Consider the following 15,604-nt stretch of genomic DNA (forward strand, 5'->3'; position numbering starts at 1 on the left):
GAAGCATCCCCAAACTCACCACTTAAATAATACTCTGTTGCTAGCCAACAATCCCCAATAAAGGGATATTAAAAGTTAACTTGTTTTACTGTAACATGTTACTATCATCAGAAATCAGTCTTGAAGAACCATTAATTGGGTATATTATGTGCACTGATGCCAAAATTATTAGCAAACAGAAATCACTAGACAATTTGCAGGGTAAAAAAAGTTCTAGTATGGGGTGTTAACTGAATTACGAGATTCAACTCTGGGGAGTTAACTGTGTTGGTTGAAAAGTTTTAGGCCAAGGGAACATGCTGTAGATCATACACTTTCCTCCACCTGCATTTTGTACACAGGATCCATTGACAGGCATGGTGTGACAGCCTGTGTGGAGCTAAATGGATCAAATATCAGCACAGTAATGCAGAACTATGAATTTTCACGCCGATATGTGCTCAGTGAAACTCCACACAGGTCGACGCCATGCCTGTCAATGGAGCTAAAGGAAGTAGCACATGACAGTGGATCTGCTTTTCTCATACAAAAAACAGGATTTTTTAACTTACCGTTATATCTGTTTCTCTGTAGTCAATAACGGGGACACAGGGAACGAGTGGGGTTAAGCTCCACCCTCAAGGAGGCAGGACACTTAGATAAATAAAGGGGTGTGCCAGGTAGACTGGCTTAACCCCACACCCAACCAATCACATCAGTTTGTACCAAAGAGACTGCTGAATATAAACATATAAAACCAAAAACTGCAGAACTGGTAAACCAGGAACTAATTCCCATGTCGACAACATGGTCAACTTGCATTAGGGACGGGAAGCCCTGTGTCCCCCTGAAGAGGACATAAGAGGACATAAGTGTATTTGTGCAAATGGTACCGCTTCGATGGAAGACACCATCAGTCCCAGCACTCTCATCGTCATGTGAATGGTAGGTTTTTGAGTGTGAAGCAAAAGGTCGTTCTGAGTTATTATTTTCTCCTGCTTGTCCACAGGTAAGCTCACTCGCTGTGTGAGTGTATTGAACTCTAGGCAGAGGAATGTCATCTGGTGACTGAGATGAAGATTGGACTTGACCCAGTTGATAGTCAAACCGAATTCTTGTAGGAGAGCAATCGCCTTCTGTAGGTCCTGCTCGCTTTTCTCTCTCGTCCTGGCCTTCAACAGAAGGTCGTCGAGATAAGGTGTTACAGAAATCCCGTGGAGTATAAGCGTTGCTGCTGTCACCGCCATGAGGTTGGTGAAGACCCTGGGTGCCAATGATAGTCCGAATGGGAGGGCCACGAACTGGTAGTAGTGATTTTTGAAGGCAAACCTCAGAAAACTATGATGGGGTGGCCAAATTGGAACGTGGAGATAGGCATCCTTGATGCCCAGAGACATCAGTAATAAGTGGGGCTCCATCCCTCGGATTACCGAGCATAAGGTCTCCCTTTCGTACTGAGTGGATGTATCTTTTGAGAAATTTCAGATCTAGTACTGGTCTGAAGGACCCGTCTCTTTTCCGCACTAGAAACAGATTGGAGTTAAAACCTGAGAATGTCTCTGATGGGTGCACTGAAACGATTACTCCATTTTGTTCCAAATCGTGAATGCAGTCCAAAAAGGCTTGTGCCTTTCTCTGACTGGTGGGAATCCTTGACATGAGGAACTTTCTGGGTGGACAACAAGAGAAATCCAGATAGTAGCCTTCGGTGATAATCTCGTTGACCCAGGCATCTGTAGAGTGACGGATCCAAACCTCCCAGAACTTCAGCAGCCTTTCAGATGGTTTAGTACGAAAAATTAAAGCGTTGTGGAGGACTGTAACCTCGTGTGAAACGGCCAGATTGACCACGAGAAAATCTGCCCCGTCTGGATGAGGTAGATGATCTGTTCTTTGACTGGGGGAGAAATGTACTCTTTCCACCTGTGGCTTGGGAGATGATCTTCTCCAGTTCTTCCCCAAACAGTCATTGCCCCTTAAAGTGAAGGGAAGGATTTCTTTGAACTGATATCCGTTGTCCAGTTCTTGAGCCATAAGGTTTTACGGGCTGCAACAGACAGAGCTGATGTACGTGCAGTAATTTGTGCTGCGTCTAGTGTGGCTTCACATAGGTAGACAGATGCCCCAACTATAGATTGAGCTGATGATAGGAGTTCAGATCTGGGTACTCCATTCTGAATGTCTGTGAGAAGGGATTTGGACCAGGCCTGTATGGCTCTGAATACCCAGGCTGAGGCTAACACTGGACGTAGGGTAGAACCTGCGGAAGAGTAGACTGCTCTTAGAAACCCTTCGAGTCGTCTGTCAGAAGGTTCCTTAAAGGCTGTGGCATCTGTAACTGGCAGAGCTGTAGACTTGGATAACCAAGACACAGGTGCGTCTACTGTCAAGGGCATTGACCACTAGGTCCTTTGTTAAGGGGTAGGACTTCGAAAATTTTCGGCTAGACTGAAATTTCTTTTCAGGGCAATTCCATTCCTCTTGTATTATGCTGAGGAGCTGTTCATGAGAGGGAAAACATTCTGAAGATGTGTGTTGCCTCTTGAACAAACTTGTGGATTGGGACTGTTTGTTCAGTGGAGTGGGAGACTTGTAATACTTCTGTCACTCCTTTGATGATATGTTCAATGTCGTGTGGTATATCCCGTCCCTTGGCCTCATCCTCATTGTCCTCTTCTGCTCCCGAAGAATTATCAGAAGGAGGGAGCTCACCCTCTGAGTGTAAGGAATTTTCCGCTGATGAATTGTCAGAAGGAATGTGAAAACTAGTGTGCCCCTTGGTTGGATCTGTTCTTTTGCATTTACTACTTGACTTGGCACCAAGTTTGACAAGAGCTATGCCCAAGTTATCTGCAATGGAGGGTAGGCTCTGTAGGTAGGCTAAGGACTGAGACAGCTGAACAGCCCAGTTGGGGGCTGGGGGTTCTGCAGAGGGACCAGCCACGGCATCCTGCTGATCAACGTCGTCAGGATTTGTTGCAGGTGGAGGCGTTGAAGGATTAAGAGAACTTCCTGGGTTAGGAAAAGTACTCTGCCCCTTGGAGCAGGTTCTGCAGAGGGGCTCACACTGACCCCCAGGAATTTTGGTGTGGCAATTTTTGCAAAATAAGTGATTTGGCCTGCTGTTGCTGGTGCTCTCCCCCCCCCCACCCTGGGAAACAGTCTCCCTGACTTACCTTCTGCCATTACAACAGAGTCTATGGTACCTGCTAAGGTGATTGGAAGGAGTTGGGCTAGCTCTATTTGGGAGTTTGCTGTGGCCGGCGTGGTTCCGGTGAACAGTAGAGGAATATACACGCTGTGGGACTGTTGTGCTGTGAGAGACACACTGTATCGCAATGTCACGCTGGCAGGACAGAGCATGTTCAAGTAAACGGCATGAGAAAAAACAAAATGGAGCCTGGAACGCAACTGCTAAGGCGAAGTGTTCCTTGCGTTCCACCGCGGATGCGAACGAAATGGCGCCGGAAAGCATAACTTTCCTCTCTCCCCGTCGCACATAGTATTGAGGGCTTGGGGAGAGAAGAACATATACTCTGCTCTTCCCTGCTAAGTGCACTAAGCGCAGGAATGTATATTGTATGTAGAGCAGGAGTCTCCTTCGTCTGCCTACGAAAGGAAACTGTTTCAGTCAGCAATTCCATTCTGGGGAAGCCACAGGGAGCACAAGGGAAGCCCAGAGGGGGACCAGGGAAGAGCACCAAAAGTAAAGCCCCAGGTATGAGATATATATATATATATATATACACACACACATATACTCACTGCTCCTCCGCACCAGTCAGGCCTTCTGTCTATCCCTCAATGAATTTGCAGGTATGCCTGCATAGTCAATATAGCCTAAAGGCTAGGATATGACTCCGGTACGGTGTCCCATGAGGGAGGTATATCAACAGAGACAGGTAGCCCTGCACCTCATAACACCTCATATGACTCCATTGTCATAAAATCTTCTTGAGTAGAAAAGAATCCATCCTCCTAAGAAGCAGGACACTTAATAACTGATATGATTGGTTGGGTGTGGGGTTAAGCCAGTGTACCTGGCACACCCCTTTATGAATCTAAGTGTCCTGCTTCCTAGAGGGTGGAGCTTAACCCCACTCGTTCCCTGTGTCCCCCTTGAGACGACAGAGAAAGCTGATTTGCTGTGTGTGACCTTGGCTATAACATCTGGTCAAATAGTGGATTACATCCTGGAAATTAAGTGGTATGACAAAATTAAATCTATTTACCTTTTTTAATTTTTTTCTCTTGGATCTTTTCTGCACACATCTTGTATGCTTCCGACTGCTGGTATTCTCGAAGCTCTTTCATATACTGCTGCTTATCCCTCTCAGCTTCATCTAAGTATCTCTGAAACATAATAGGGAATGATTATTTACATACACATTTAATAATGCAGTTAAAAAAAAGGTACAAAAAAAATAATCTAATATTAAATGCACTTTAGGGTCAAGTTAATTAACTGTGTGCAATATGTCAGCAACCCTAGTGAATTCAGTCATGAACTTTACTCCCCATGCCATTGTTCTTCTTCAGAAGAAAATGCACTGGCCTCCTTTCAATACTTAAAACTTAATAGGATATAACAGTAAGTATGTAAGATTTTTATTTTTAACAAATCAAGTTTATTAAACAGCTTATATATCGAGGCAATAAATGCAGTAAGTTGATATACAGGAACATATACAGCATCAAAACAGGGTCACATACAAATGTGGTGAAATCAAACATGGCGATATGAAAAAACTTTGTTATCCATACAATGTCTCTCTACCAGATAAACTGTATGGCCCTCCCATAGTTCACAATAGTAATACATTTTTATAAACCAAACAAAGGGAAGGTAGGGGAAGGGCATGGAGGTAAAAGGAATTAACCAGGTGTGTGTGTGTAACTGGTTACAGAGTACAGTGTCATGACGGTTTGTGATACTGTCTTGTATAATAGGCCTAATAAATGGCAGATTCTTCATAAATTTTTTTGTTGAAACCAAAAGTGAATGAGTTTACAGATTACCAAATTGCGGTCCAATTACATAAAGCCAGGGGTCCCACACTTTCTCGCATTTCTTGGGGCAAACACCAGATTGTAACATGAACACCTTATCTAATCCCTTAACATTAGGGCCATAACACAGAAACATCATTATTTCAGTTGTTTTTATCAGTAAATTCTATTTCAATGTGTTTATCTCTGTAAAGCATTACCACCATATTGTGTGCAGAGATGCTATGTGTACACTCTACTCTCCGTTCCTGACTTTTGGCTCAAATCACAACTTTTTGCAGTCTTTAAAGAAAATATTTTCAGCGTCTGCCAACCTAGTTAGTCAGCATTTACATTTGGCAGAGAGGCATGGGTAGAAGTGTTTATTTCAGCAATGTGATTTATGCTTGTCTGAGCTGCGTTGAGTGAACAAAGCACAGTGGAGCACTGGCTGACTAATTCCTTGTGGAGTTTTGAAGTTGCTTTGAAGCAGAAATAATATATGTGCTAAGCAACTTTATTACTGTGCAGCATATCTATGGAACACTCACTGAGCATGCCACAAGTATAGTTAGTGACATTTATGGATGTATTTTGCATGACTGGAATGTTTTAGATATCGGAAGTGAACTTCAGGTGCACAAAGTTTGTTGAACGGGAGCCAAGGGAAGGTAAAAATGGCAGACACCTAGGATCCATTCAAAATATCAGTAAACTATATATACTGTATTAAATTTTCTTACTTTCCAAGGTGCTCTCAGCCTTATGCTCTGAGTGATGTAAAACCTAGCCTTGTTGATAGTTTGCTTGGTAAGGGGCAGCCCTTACCAAGCAAACTATCAACAAAACAAGGCCAATAACAAGGTAACAGCTCCTACTGCTCTGAGCTAACAGCATATGCTAGGCTAGAAACTGTCCTGTATGTTAGCAACTGGAAAAATAGGCAAAACTGGCTAGTTCAGTTTAGGCTGATGGAACATGGGGAGATTTGTCTTCTGCGTAAAATCTGCATTATCTACAGGTGACAAATCTTCTAAAAATACCTATGCATTGGTGACTGCATTTTCAGTGTAACCACTGTAGATTGCATAACTGCATAACTGCTGTAAATTGCCTTCTCCTGCATTTAATTCATTCATATGTTTTACCACCTGCGACAAAGACGAAAAGGTATTTTGGGTATCGAATATTGCCATGCGTCGGCCTGTGTGGAGCTACACTGAGTGGATATCAGGGTGACAAAAGCAAAAACATGCATTTTCGTGCAGATATTTGCTCAGTGTAGCTCCACACTTTTGTCGTCCTCAAGATATCTTTAGATACCACTTGAAATATCTCGCTCCATCCTTACAACAGAGTACCTAAAAACACCTTTGAATTACTCCCTGATAGAAAAATTAATTATGTAATTGTGCAAAAATGCGGAAAGGAACTTTTTCATGCAATTATGCAAGAAGGCAGTTTTGTCCATCATGATTCATATAGAGAGAAATTCAAAGATAATTAATTTTAGGCACTGTTGCCTGTGGGGAACATGATATCTGGGGGATGTGGGGTTTGACTGACACAGCTGTAAGCAAAAAAACAGTGATGGTTAAAAATGCCTTGTCTAAGTTCCAACTATACTTTCTGGGCCAAAGGCAAACATTGCAGTCAATATGAAAGACTTTACATGACAAGCATTACAGACCAATTTATCTGCTAAACACATACCTGCTTCTCATGTGCTGGCAGTGTGCTCCACTCTGCCCCAAGCATCTTTGTAATCTCAGGGAAAGGAAGATCTGGATGCTGTGCTCGAATCTGCTCTCTTCGCTCATTCAAAAATCGAACATAACCTGTGACTGGAGCTTTGGGGCCATTGGGAAGGATCTTTTTTCTCTTCTTTCCTTTTGGCCATCCCCGTTTTTTTACAGGCTGCAGCAATGCACAAATAAAATTATTTCTGAAGACTCACTGGTCTGTCACAAAAAAGTAGTGGTACAGCAAAAAGACAGCTAATTAATAAAATGCACAAAACATTAGGTTTCTAGTAAAAGTGAATATGGCATGAAAAAATTGTATATGCAGTTCATGGCTGTGTTTTAAGGAAACTGGTCACCCTAAGAAATATTTCCAAATTCTTTTTTTTTTTCATGTTATTTGCACAAAATAAACATTATCAACACTATATAAATTATAAAATTGTATTCCCTTCAGATTCGGAATTCACAATCACAGGAAGCAGTCAAGTAACATTTTGTGAAAACTGTTTTTAATGCAATTTTTGTATCACCCTAAAATCTCATTTGGCACCAGAATGGGGGAACTAATGCCTATTCACAGGCTACACAATTATGGACTGTGAGGAGAGAGGGGGATGTGATAAGGGCAGTGACATCTAGGAATTGCAGAATGGAAAGTGAAAATAAATGAGTGCCTTACCTCTATGCCTGAAGCATAGAGGTAAGGCAAGCAATATATGATTGACAGCTCAGATTTAATACACTTAGAACCGATATGGATGTTTTAATAAAAAAAATGTGGGTTTAATTTGTTAATTAAATATAGCTGGTCATGTGTGGGTGCTAGGTCAATTGACCTGGTTTTTAATATGAAACTTTCCAACACACAACAGATCAAGGCAGAGACTTGTTTGTGCCAAAAATGTATGTCCCACAGTGTATTTACAATGACAGGCTAGGCACTCTGCAACTTTTGAAACCGATTGTACAATGTACAGCTACATTATCTATTTCAGACAGACATTACAGAGGGTAACAGTAATGGGAACTAATGGCTTGTAAAACTTTAAATATACAAAAACAGGTACCCTGAGCAATTTACTTTAATTAAAAATTTTCTGCCAGGCCATGCAGCAATCCCAGTGTAAGTACAGTCAGGCCATTGGTTACCTGCCTAGTGCTCCAATGCCAGTTCACTGCACTGGGCTCTGAAGGGACTGTGTTATGTTGCTGTGACAGCTCCTTCAGTCCCCCTGTGGGTACTATGTTCCAGTAAGAAGTCATACAAGGAAATGGCTGTGATCGTTTCAGGTGACAGAATAAAAACCATTCATTTAAAACAATACAGTAGTTAAAAAGATAACCATCTTGCAACTAACCTCTTCCTCTCCCCCTGTGCTCTTATCACCAACTGTTTGGACTTCTACTTTTTCTTGTTTTATAGCCACGAGAAAATTCCCACCTTGTGTTTTTGATACAGGGTGCCTGTATTTAAAAGACATGTCCTTTTGTGAATTGTTTTCAATGGTGATAGAACGCAAAAAATAAAGGAATTTATTTTCAAAAAAGCTGCCACAAAGATGTGTGAATATAAGAAGCTGCTGTACTCACAAAATCCCATGAAAATGTTTAGTTGGTTGAGACATGACCTGTTGGTTTTATTTTTCTGTTGGGAAAATAGAAATAAAATTATAACAGCTGACAACAAAGTAAACAAACTATACCAGTAGAAAGTTGTCTACTAAAAAATAGTTTGTATAGCTATTATTACAGTGTACACCAGAGTTAAAATAATCCTTAGGTCAACATCTTTATGAACATTAGTCTCAGAACAATGTTATAGATCTGAAGCAGGTAAGAGAAAATAGACCTAATAAGTACCCAGTAGTTTTTCAAAAGCAGGTTTGTCCCAGTGGGTGAATCTAAAAACTGTTGCAAGTTTGTTACAAGTCGGGAAAATATTAATGTCAGCTGATATTAAAATGATTATCTATGTTTGAGTGAAAAAAATATTTACACCCCTCTCACAAATACAGTAAAATGTTTTAAGTTTATGGGATGGGATCTGTTATTTGGAAACCAATTATCCAGAAAGCTCAGAATTATGGGAAGGCCATCTCTGACTCCATTTTAATCAAATAATCATTTTTTTAGAAAAATTATTATACTTTTTCCTGTAATAATAAAACAGTACATTGTACTTGATCCAAGATATAATTAATTCTTATAGGAGGCAAACCTATCCCATTGGTTTCAATTAATGTTACATATTCAGTTTCGGAAAGAGAATGCAATCGAGTTGCCTACCCAACTCTAACCTCCAACTGCGCGTTCTGCTTTGTTTCCTTATGTAGGCCACCGTTGCCAAATTGTCCCTCTTCACTATGAGGGAAGCCCCTTGTAGCTGGAACTTCAACAATTGTATCGCCCTCCAGACTGCTCTCAGCTCCAGAACATGTTTTGACAGAGAACTCTCTTCCTGCGACCATCTGCCCTGAACAAATATTTCTCCAACATAAGCCCCCCAACCTCTGGGGCTGGAGCCTGTTGTTAATGTTGTCCACTGAATTTTGGACAGAGTCTGACCCCTGGATAAATTGAAGCCGGACAGCCACCATTTAATTTTTGTCTCGACTATTTGGGGTATATTTTTTGATTCCAATCCTGATTGGTGCGCTCCCACTGCTCCAGAAAAGCCGATTGTAGTGGTTTTGTATGCAATCTCGCCCACATCACCATTGGTACTGTTGAATTTAGCAAACTCAAAACACTGCTCACTTCTCTTGCCATCATATATTCCTCTTTCCAGAAACTACGAATTGAGACTCTTAGTCTCTCCTTCTTCTCTTCTTGCAAAGTGACTATTTGCACTGTCAAGAATCTTGCCCCCAAGGGGATCAGATCCTGTGTAGGTTCTAACTGGCTATTCGATAGATTCAAGACCCAGCCATGCTGCTGCAGAAAACACACTACCAACTGCCTGTGCTGAATTAGGACCTTGGCATCCCTTGCTTTTATCAATATATCTTCTAAATAGTGATATATCATAATGTCCTGTTTTCTCAGTTCCGCTACTAGGACTTTAAGAACCTTGGTAAACTCTTGGGGAAGTTGATAGGCCAAATGGGAGACATGTAAGTTGATAATGCCAATCTTGCATTATAGCAAATGTTTTTTGATGAGCTTCTGCTATGGGCACATGTAGATATGCGTCTTTTAGATCTAGTGACAATAGCCAATCTCTTTGCTGCACTTCCTTGATTATAGTGAAGATGGATTCCATCCTGAAGCTCCTCAGAAAATAATTTATCAGTCTCAAATCCAGCACCGGTCAAAAATCTCCATTCTTTTTCTTTAACATGAATAAAGTTGAGAGTACTCCTTTCCCCCAAAACTCCTGAGGTACAGGCTTTATCGCTCCCTCTCTTCGGAGCTGCTGAACATAAGATATTAGAATCTTCCTCTTTGCCCTTTGCTGTGGAATCTGTGACATAATGAACAGATCCAGTCTTGGTTTCTCTTTGAATTCTAAATAGTATCCTCTCGCTATTGTGTGTAGTACCCACTGATCTGTGATGGATGTCACCCAAACTTCTAAAAATGCTTGAAGTCTCATGGGTATCCCTGAATTTTGGGCTGCCAATCCTTCATAATGATTTCTTTGTGACCCTTGTATTCTCTTGCTTAGGCTTCTGGGTCTTAAACAATACTGATTGACCTTTTCTCCATTGCGCTCGTATGTCTGTATGCTGTTCTTCTGGACCTTTACTCTCTACAGGAAGTTCTGCTCCGAAAGGAATGCCTATTCTGAGTCACTTCTGCTGTTCTCCCAAACTTTCTTTACTGAGGTAGGAAGACACTCTTCCCTCCTGTTACTCTTTTGATGATCTCATCCAGTTTTGAGCCAAAAAGCATCTGACCCTCAAATGGCAAGTTGCATAAGTTCATCTTAGAGGCCTTGTCCGCATTTCATGCTCTTAGCCATAATGATCTTCTGGCTGCCACTGACAATGCCATTGCCCTTGAAGATGATCTTAAGTCCACTAAAGACTCCGTCACTAGCTTAATTTCTGCTAACACGTCAATGATATTTCTTCTATCAACACCTTCCTTTATGGCTGATTCAACATTTTGCAGCCACATCTGCATTGCTCTGGATACTGATGTAAGTGCTAATGCCGGTCTGCATGTTGCTCCCAATGCTAAATAGGACTTTTTGAGCGATGCCTCCATCTTCCTATCCGTGGGATTTAAGAAAGACACCACGTCTTCTTGACAATCTTGAGACAGCCGCATCTACCCTAGGTGGTTTGTCCCAAATTTGTTCCTCTTCCACTGGAAATGGATACACTCTTTGCACTCTTTGATGGTATAGGAAACTGCATCTGTTTTTTCAAATTCCTTTACAATCACCTCTATGATGTAGCCTTCTCTTTTCTAAGAAATTTAAACGTGTTAGAAGATGACTGTTGCACCTGTATCTTCTCTGGTAAATTTAGTTGCGATCACAAAAATAAAACACAGAGCTATTTAAAACTCAGAAAAATCCTTCTCACTGGCGAGAACAGAAAAAAGACGGGGCCTACAGGGGGGAGGTGTACTATATAGGTAGGTGGTTATCAATTTTGGATTCTGTCCTATCATTGGTAAGCGGGTGGGGAAACCGAGAGGTGTGTAGGCTGCCATATTGACCAGGTAAAATCTGTTTGCTCTTTTGAGAAATGGATTTCAGTGCAGAATTTTTTTTCAAATATATCAGGTTGTATCCAAGGACAAACTTTGGTTTCCCCACAGTTCAGCACTTGCAGGTCCTCCTCCACCTGTTTGAGACGATCTCCAAGTACAGAAAATAAAGTGCTAGAATCCTCAAAAATTCATTGAGGAGGGGGATTTAACAGAAAGAATAAAATATAGGATAGTATTTTTTTTAAAAAATTTTTGTTTTTTGTTTTTTAAAAAATTATTAACACCCACCGTGATTATTGGCAGTGATAATAGTGTACTTTTATTTAACTTAGAAGAAGAGAGCCCAAAAAAAATGTGAAGTTGTGAAATTTTGAAAATATAAATGAAAAATAACAAATAAGAAATAAAAAATGAAAAAAAATAAAAAATGAAAAAAGTGAATTTATTCGGTGAATTAATAAATGCCAACGATTTCTCTCCAAGTGATAGTGAATGCAGTATTATTCATTACTTAAAACACATTCATTGTGCAGTAGGTGAAAATTAATGTGATTAATGAATATTTAGTGTGGGTTAAACTTCCCCTTAGATTTTTTTCGTTTAAGATCCACACTCTATGTATGGATTAGAGGAAAGATAACGTAGAATACTTTGCCACAATTCCGGTACAACCGGTTGTGCAGCTCACTCACCAAATGTGAGTTAAGGGAGAGCGTCTGATAGGTCCTGTTCGCGCTGTTTCCACTCTTTTTCTACTATCCGGGTTGTTGCAATAGGGATAAAAATAGAGAGGGGCATGTGCAGGGATCACTTTAAAACAGTTTAATAGAGTAAAAATACACTCACAAACACGATCGGTAAAACTGCAAAAGGATTGGTAAAAGTCCCGCGAAAGTCGCTAAGGAGACACAGCGACTTTCGCGGGACTTTTACCAATCCTTTTGCAGTTTTACCGATCGTGTTTGTGAGTGTATTTTTATTCTATTAAACTGTTTTAAAGTGATCCCTGCACATGCCCCTCTCTATTTTTATCCCTATTGCAACAACCCGGATAGTAGAAAAAGAGTGGAAACAGCGCGAACAGGACCTATCAGACGCTCTCCCTTAACTCACATTTGGTGAGTGAGCTGCACAACCGGTTGTACCGGAATTGTGGCAAAGTATTCTACGTTATCTTTCCTCTAATCCATAGAGTGTGGATCTTAAACGAAAAAAATCTAAGGGGAAGTTTAACCCACACTAAATATTCATTAATCACATTAATTTTCACCTACTGCACAATGAATGTGTTTTAAGTAATGAATAATACTGCATTCACTATCACTTGGAGAGAAATCGTTGGCATTTATTAATTCACCGAATAAATTCACTTTTTTCATTTTTTATTTTTTTTCATTTTTTATTTCTTATTTGTTATTTTTCATTTATATTTTCAAAATTTCACAACTTCACATTTTTTTTGGGCTCTCTTCTTCTAAGTTAAATAAAAGTACACTATTATCACTGTCAATAATCACGGTGGGTGTTAATAATTTTTTAAAAAACAAAAAACAAAAATTTTTTTAAAAAAATACTATACTATATTTTATTCTTTCTGTTAAATCCCCCTCCTCAATGAATTTTTGAGGATTCTAGCACTTTATTTTCTGTACTTGCAGAATTTTTTTTAACAGATGCGTTTTGTAAAAAAACCATTTTATTCCCATGACAGTATCCCTTTAAGTTTTATGGTCTATTGCAAAGGGGAGGTGCCCTGACACAAGTCTATTCCATTGGTTTCTAATGTCACACAGATTTTAAGGCTAGTGCCTCAGACCTCTGTAACAAAGTCTCAACAATTGCTACTGAAGCTACTGATCTGGTGATAAAACTGACACAACTGGGGTGAAAACTATTGATATATTACAAAAGATGCAAACATGTAATATACTCTTTGAAATTTAGCAACATGTCAGACTTACTCAGATGAACCCGATTTACTAGCAAAATCTTTTCAAAGTATTTATTCAGAGAATGTAGTAAATAAATATTTTTGCTTGTTAATAAATATACCTCATAATGGTACGTTTGCTTAAGATATATCAAGTTGTTAAAAAGGCTATCATTATATTATTATTATTGCATTTAGGCATCAGAACACTCAGGCCCGGATTTACAAATGGGGTGCCCCTAGGCCGTTTCAGCTCATCGACACTCCGTATGCCTAACCCTCTCTGTCAGTGTCCCCTTCCCCCTCCCGCCTCTCACTGCCCTTCCTTCCCCGTCACCTTCCCCTTCCCGTCTGCGTCGTCTTTCTCATATTCTTGTGCTTGCATATATATTCGCATAACTTGAATATGCGGCTGGGCTTAAAAAAAAAAAAACTTACTTGAATGCGGCTGGGCTGCATGCCGCCCATGAATTTCTGCCGCCCTAGGCCCCGGCCCTGAGAACACTCCAAATTATCAACAGCTATCAAGCAAAATGTTAATGGATGGTACAGTGATGAAGAAAGGGTTCTATATTTTAACCTGCCTTTCACCAGAAAGTAAAAAAAAATACTGTATAGACAGAAGGAGCAATCCCAGAGGATGTCCTGATCTGCCAAGAGAATGTCTATATATAATATTTTTTATTGAAGTTTTCAAAACAATATAAAAAACAGTGAAACAAGAAAAAGTTTTATACAGTACTAAATGTATAGTTTAAAATGTAATGTTCCTGTCTCTAGTGTTTCAGTCTGGAAGTTCAATAATCCAGGTGCAGTTTAAGAACTGTTACAATTTGCTATATTAGTTGATATATGTAATATAATATTCAATCAAATATAATATTTAAAAAAGGGACATTTGTACGGAATGCATTTTAGGACATCCTGCAGCGAAATACCTGTCCTTCATGCGATGTCCTATGCCTTTGGAATGGCGCATCGGTTGCTTTTACTGTCACTCATTGTCCAAATCTGCAGTCACACCTCCGTCCTCTACCCTCCCTTCTCAGCAGTCAGTCATATGAACTCCACCCTCAGCCTTCTGCCTCAGCCCTCCATCCTCCTCCCTCAGTCATCTGCCTTCCGCCCTCGCTCACCACTTTAGAAACTTATGGATAAGACTGTCGGCTGAAAAGAGAGATCTGAGGGGGGAGTGCTGAGGAAAGAGGGTGTAGGGCTGAGCAGTGTAGGCGGAGGGCAGAGGGTGGGAGGAAGAGGACTAAAAGGAAGAGGACTGAGGGCGGAGGGAAGAGGACTGAGGGCAGAAGGCTGAGGACAGAAGGCTGAGGGCGGAGGATGGACGGCTTAGAAGGGAGGGTAGAGGACTGAGGTGTGATTGCAGATTTGGACGATGAGTGAGGGTAAAAGAAACCGATGTGCGATTTCTAAGGCATAGGACATCACACGAAGGACATGTAATTCGCTGCAGGATGTCCTAAAATGTGTTCCATACATTTGGCCAGGGAATTCTAGAGAATCCTTTAAAGTTATAAATCTACTTTGCACGGGAGGACCATGTCACTATGTGTATTCCACCATCTACAATAGGTTTGTTGCCCAGACCTGAGCCAGCATATGAGTACTACTGTAAAATCACCTAATTTACTATATAGCTCATTTGCCGGCACAAGGAACCAACAAATAGCGGCGCTTTCTCTTACTCAATGTTTGTCAGCAAAGAAAAGGGACCAGCCCATACCGCCCAGCAGTACTGCTTTTCCTGGGACAGTCCCGATTTTCTTAACACAGCCAGCAGTCCCGAATCGCTGTTTAAAAGTCCCGCAGCACCTTTAACGCTTTGCTCCTTGAATCCCTCCGGACCGCTAATCCAAACGTCACAAATCTCATCTCGCGAGAATGTGACGTCATAACACACGTGTATAAGTACAGTGATGTTACACGTAGCCACCTTGGGGCGTTGCGAACTCTGATGAAGTACAGCAGTGTCACTCAAGGATAAACTGCTAGTATTGTGTTATTTGTTTGCTATAGAGGTCCGGCGTTCGCTGACAATGTTTATATTTATATTGTTTTTTTGCTTATAGCTCTTACTTTTTTTTCAAGGGTTAAAAGTTTTTCGTGATGGATGCCGGCCAATCTTGCTGCAGCCAGAGTTTCAGTTCCCAATTAATTCCTTCATAGTTAATTTACCGAGTAATTCATTTCTTTCTGTATTCACTAAATCTCCAATTTGTTCTTTCCTTGGCGGGTGTAGGCAATAAGCCCAGATTTTTTAGAATTTAGGAACAACATAATG

The 15,604-nt window shown here is 40.6% G+C and overlaps 1 protein-coding gene across 3 annotated transcripts in view; it reads right to left on the reverse strand.

The window, feature by feature from the left end:
- The window catches only part of hmg20b.L (high mobility group 20B L homeolog), a 28,104-nt gene extending 12,893 nt beyond the window's left edge, over nucleotides 1-15,211 (reverse strand). Inside the window, exons 1-5 of one of the 3 annotated variants that reach the window (XM_041583234.1) lie at nucleotides 15,009-15,211; nucleotides 8,304-8,358; nucleotides 8,072-8,177; nucleotides 6,682-6,885; nucleotides 4,212-4,332 (exon numbers count right to left, since the gene is read on the reverse strand). In XM_041583234.1, the coding sequence (XP_041439168.1) occupies nucleotides 4,212-4,332; nucleotides 6,682-6,885; nucleotides 8,072-8,177; nucleotides 8,304-8,338 (466 nt within the window). In that variant the 5' untranslated portion in view covers nucleotides 8,339-8,358; nucleotides 15,009-15,211. 3 annotated transcript variants of the gene reach the window in all.
- Between the last annotated feature and the right edge of the window lie 393 nt (nucleotides 15,212-15,604).

Source organism: Xenopus laevis, chromosome 1L, assembly GCF_017654675.1.
Source record: "Xenopus laevis strain J_2021 chromosome 1L, Xenopus_laevis_v10.1, whole genome shotgun sequence".
Taxonomy (NCBI): Eukaryota; Metazoa; Chordata; class Amphibia; order Anura; family Pipidae; genus Xenopus; species Xenopus laevis.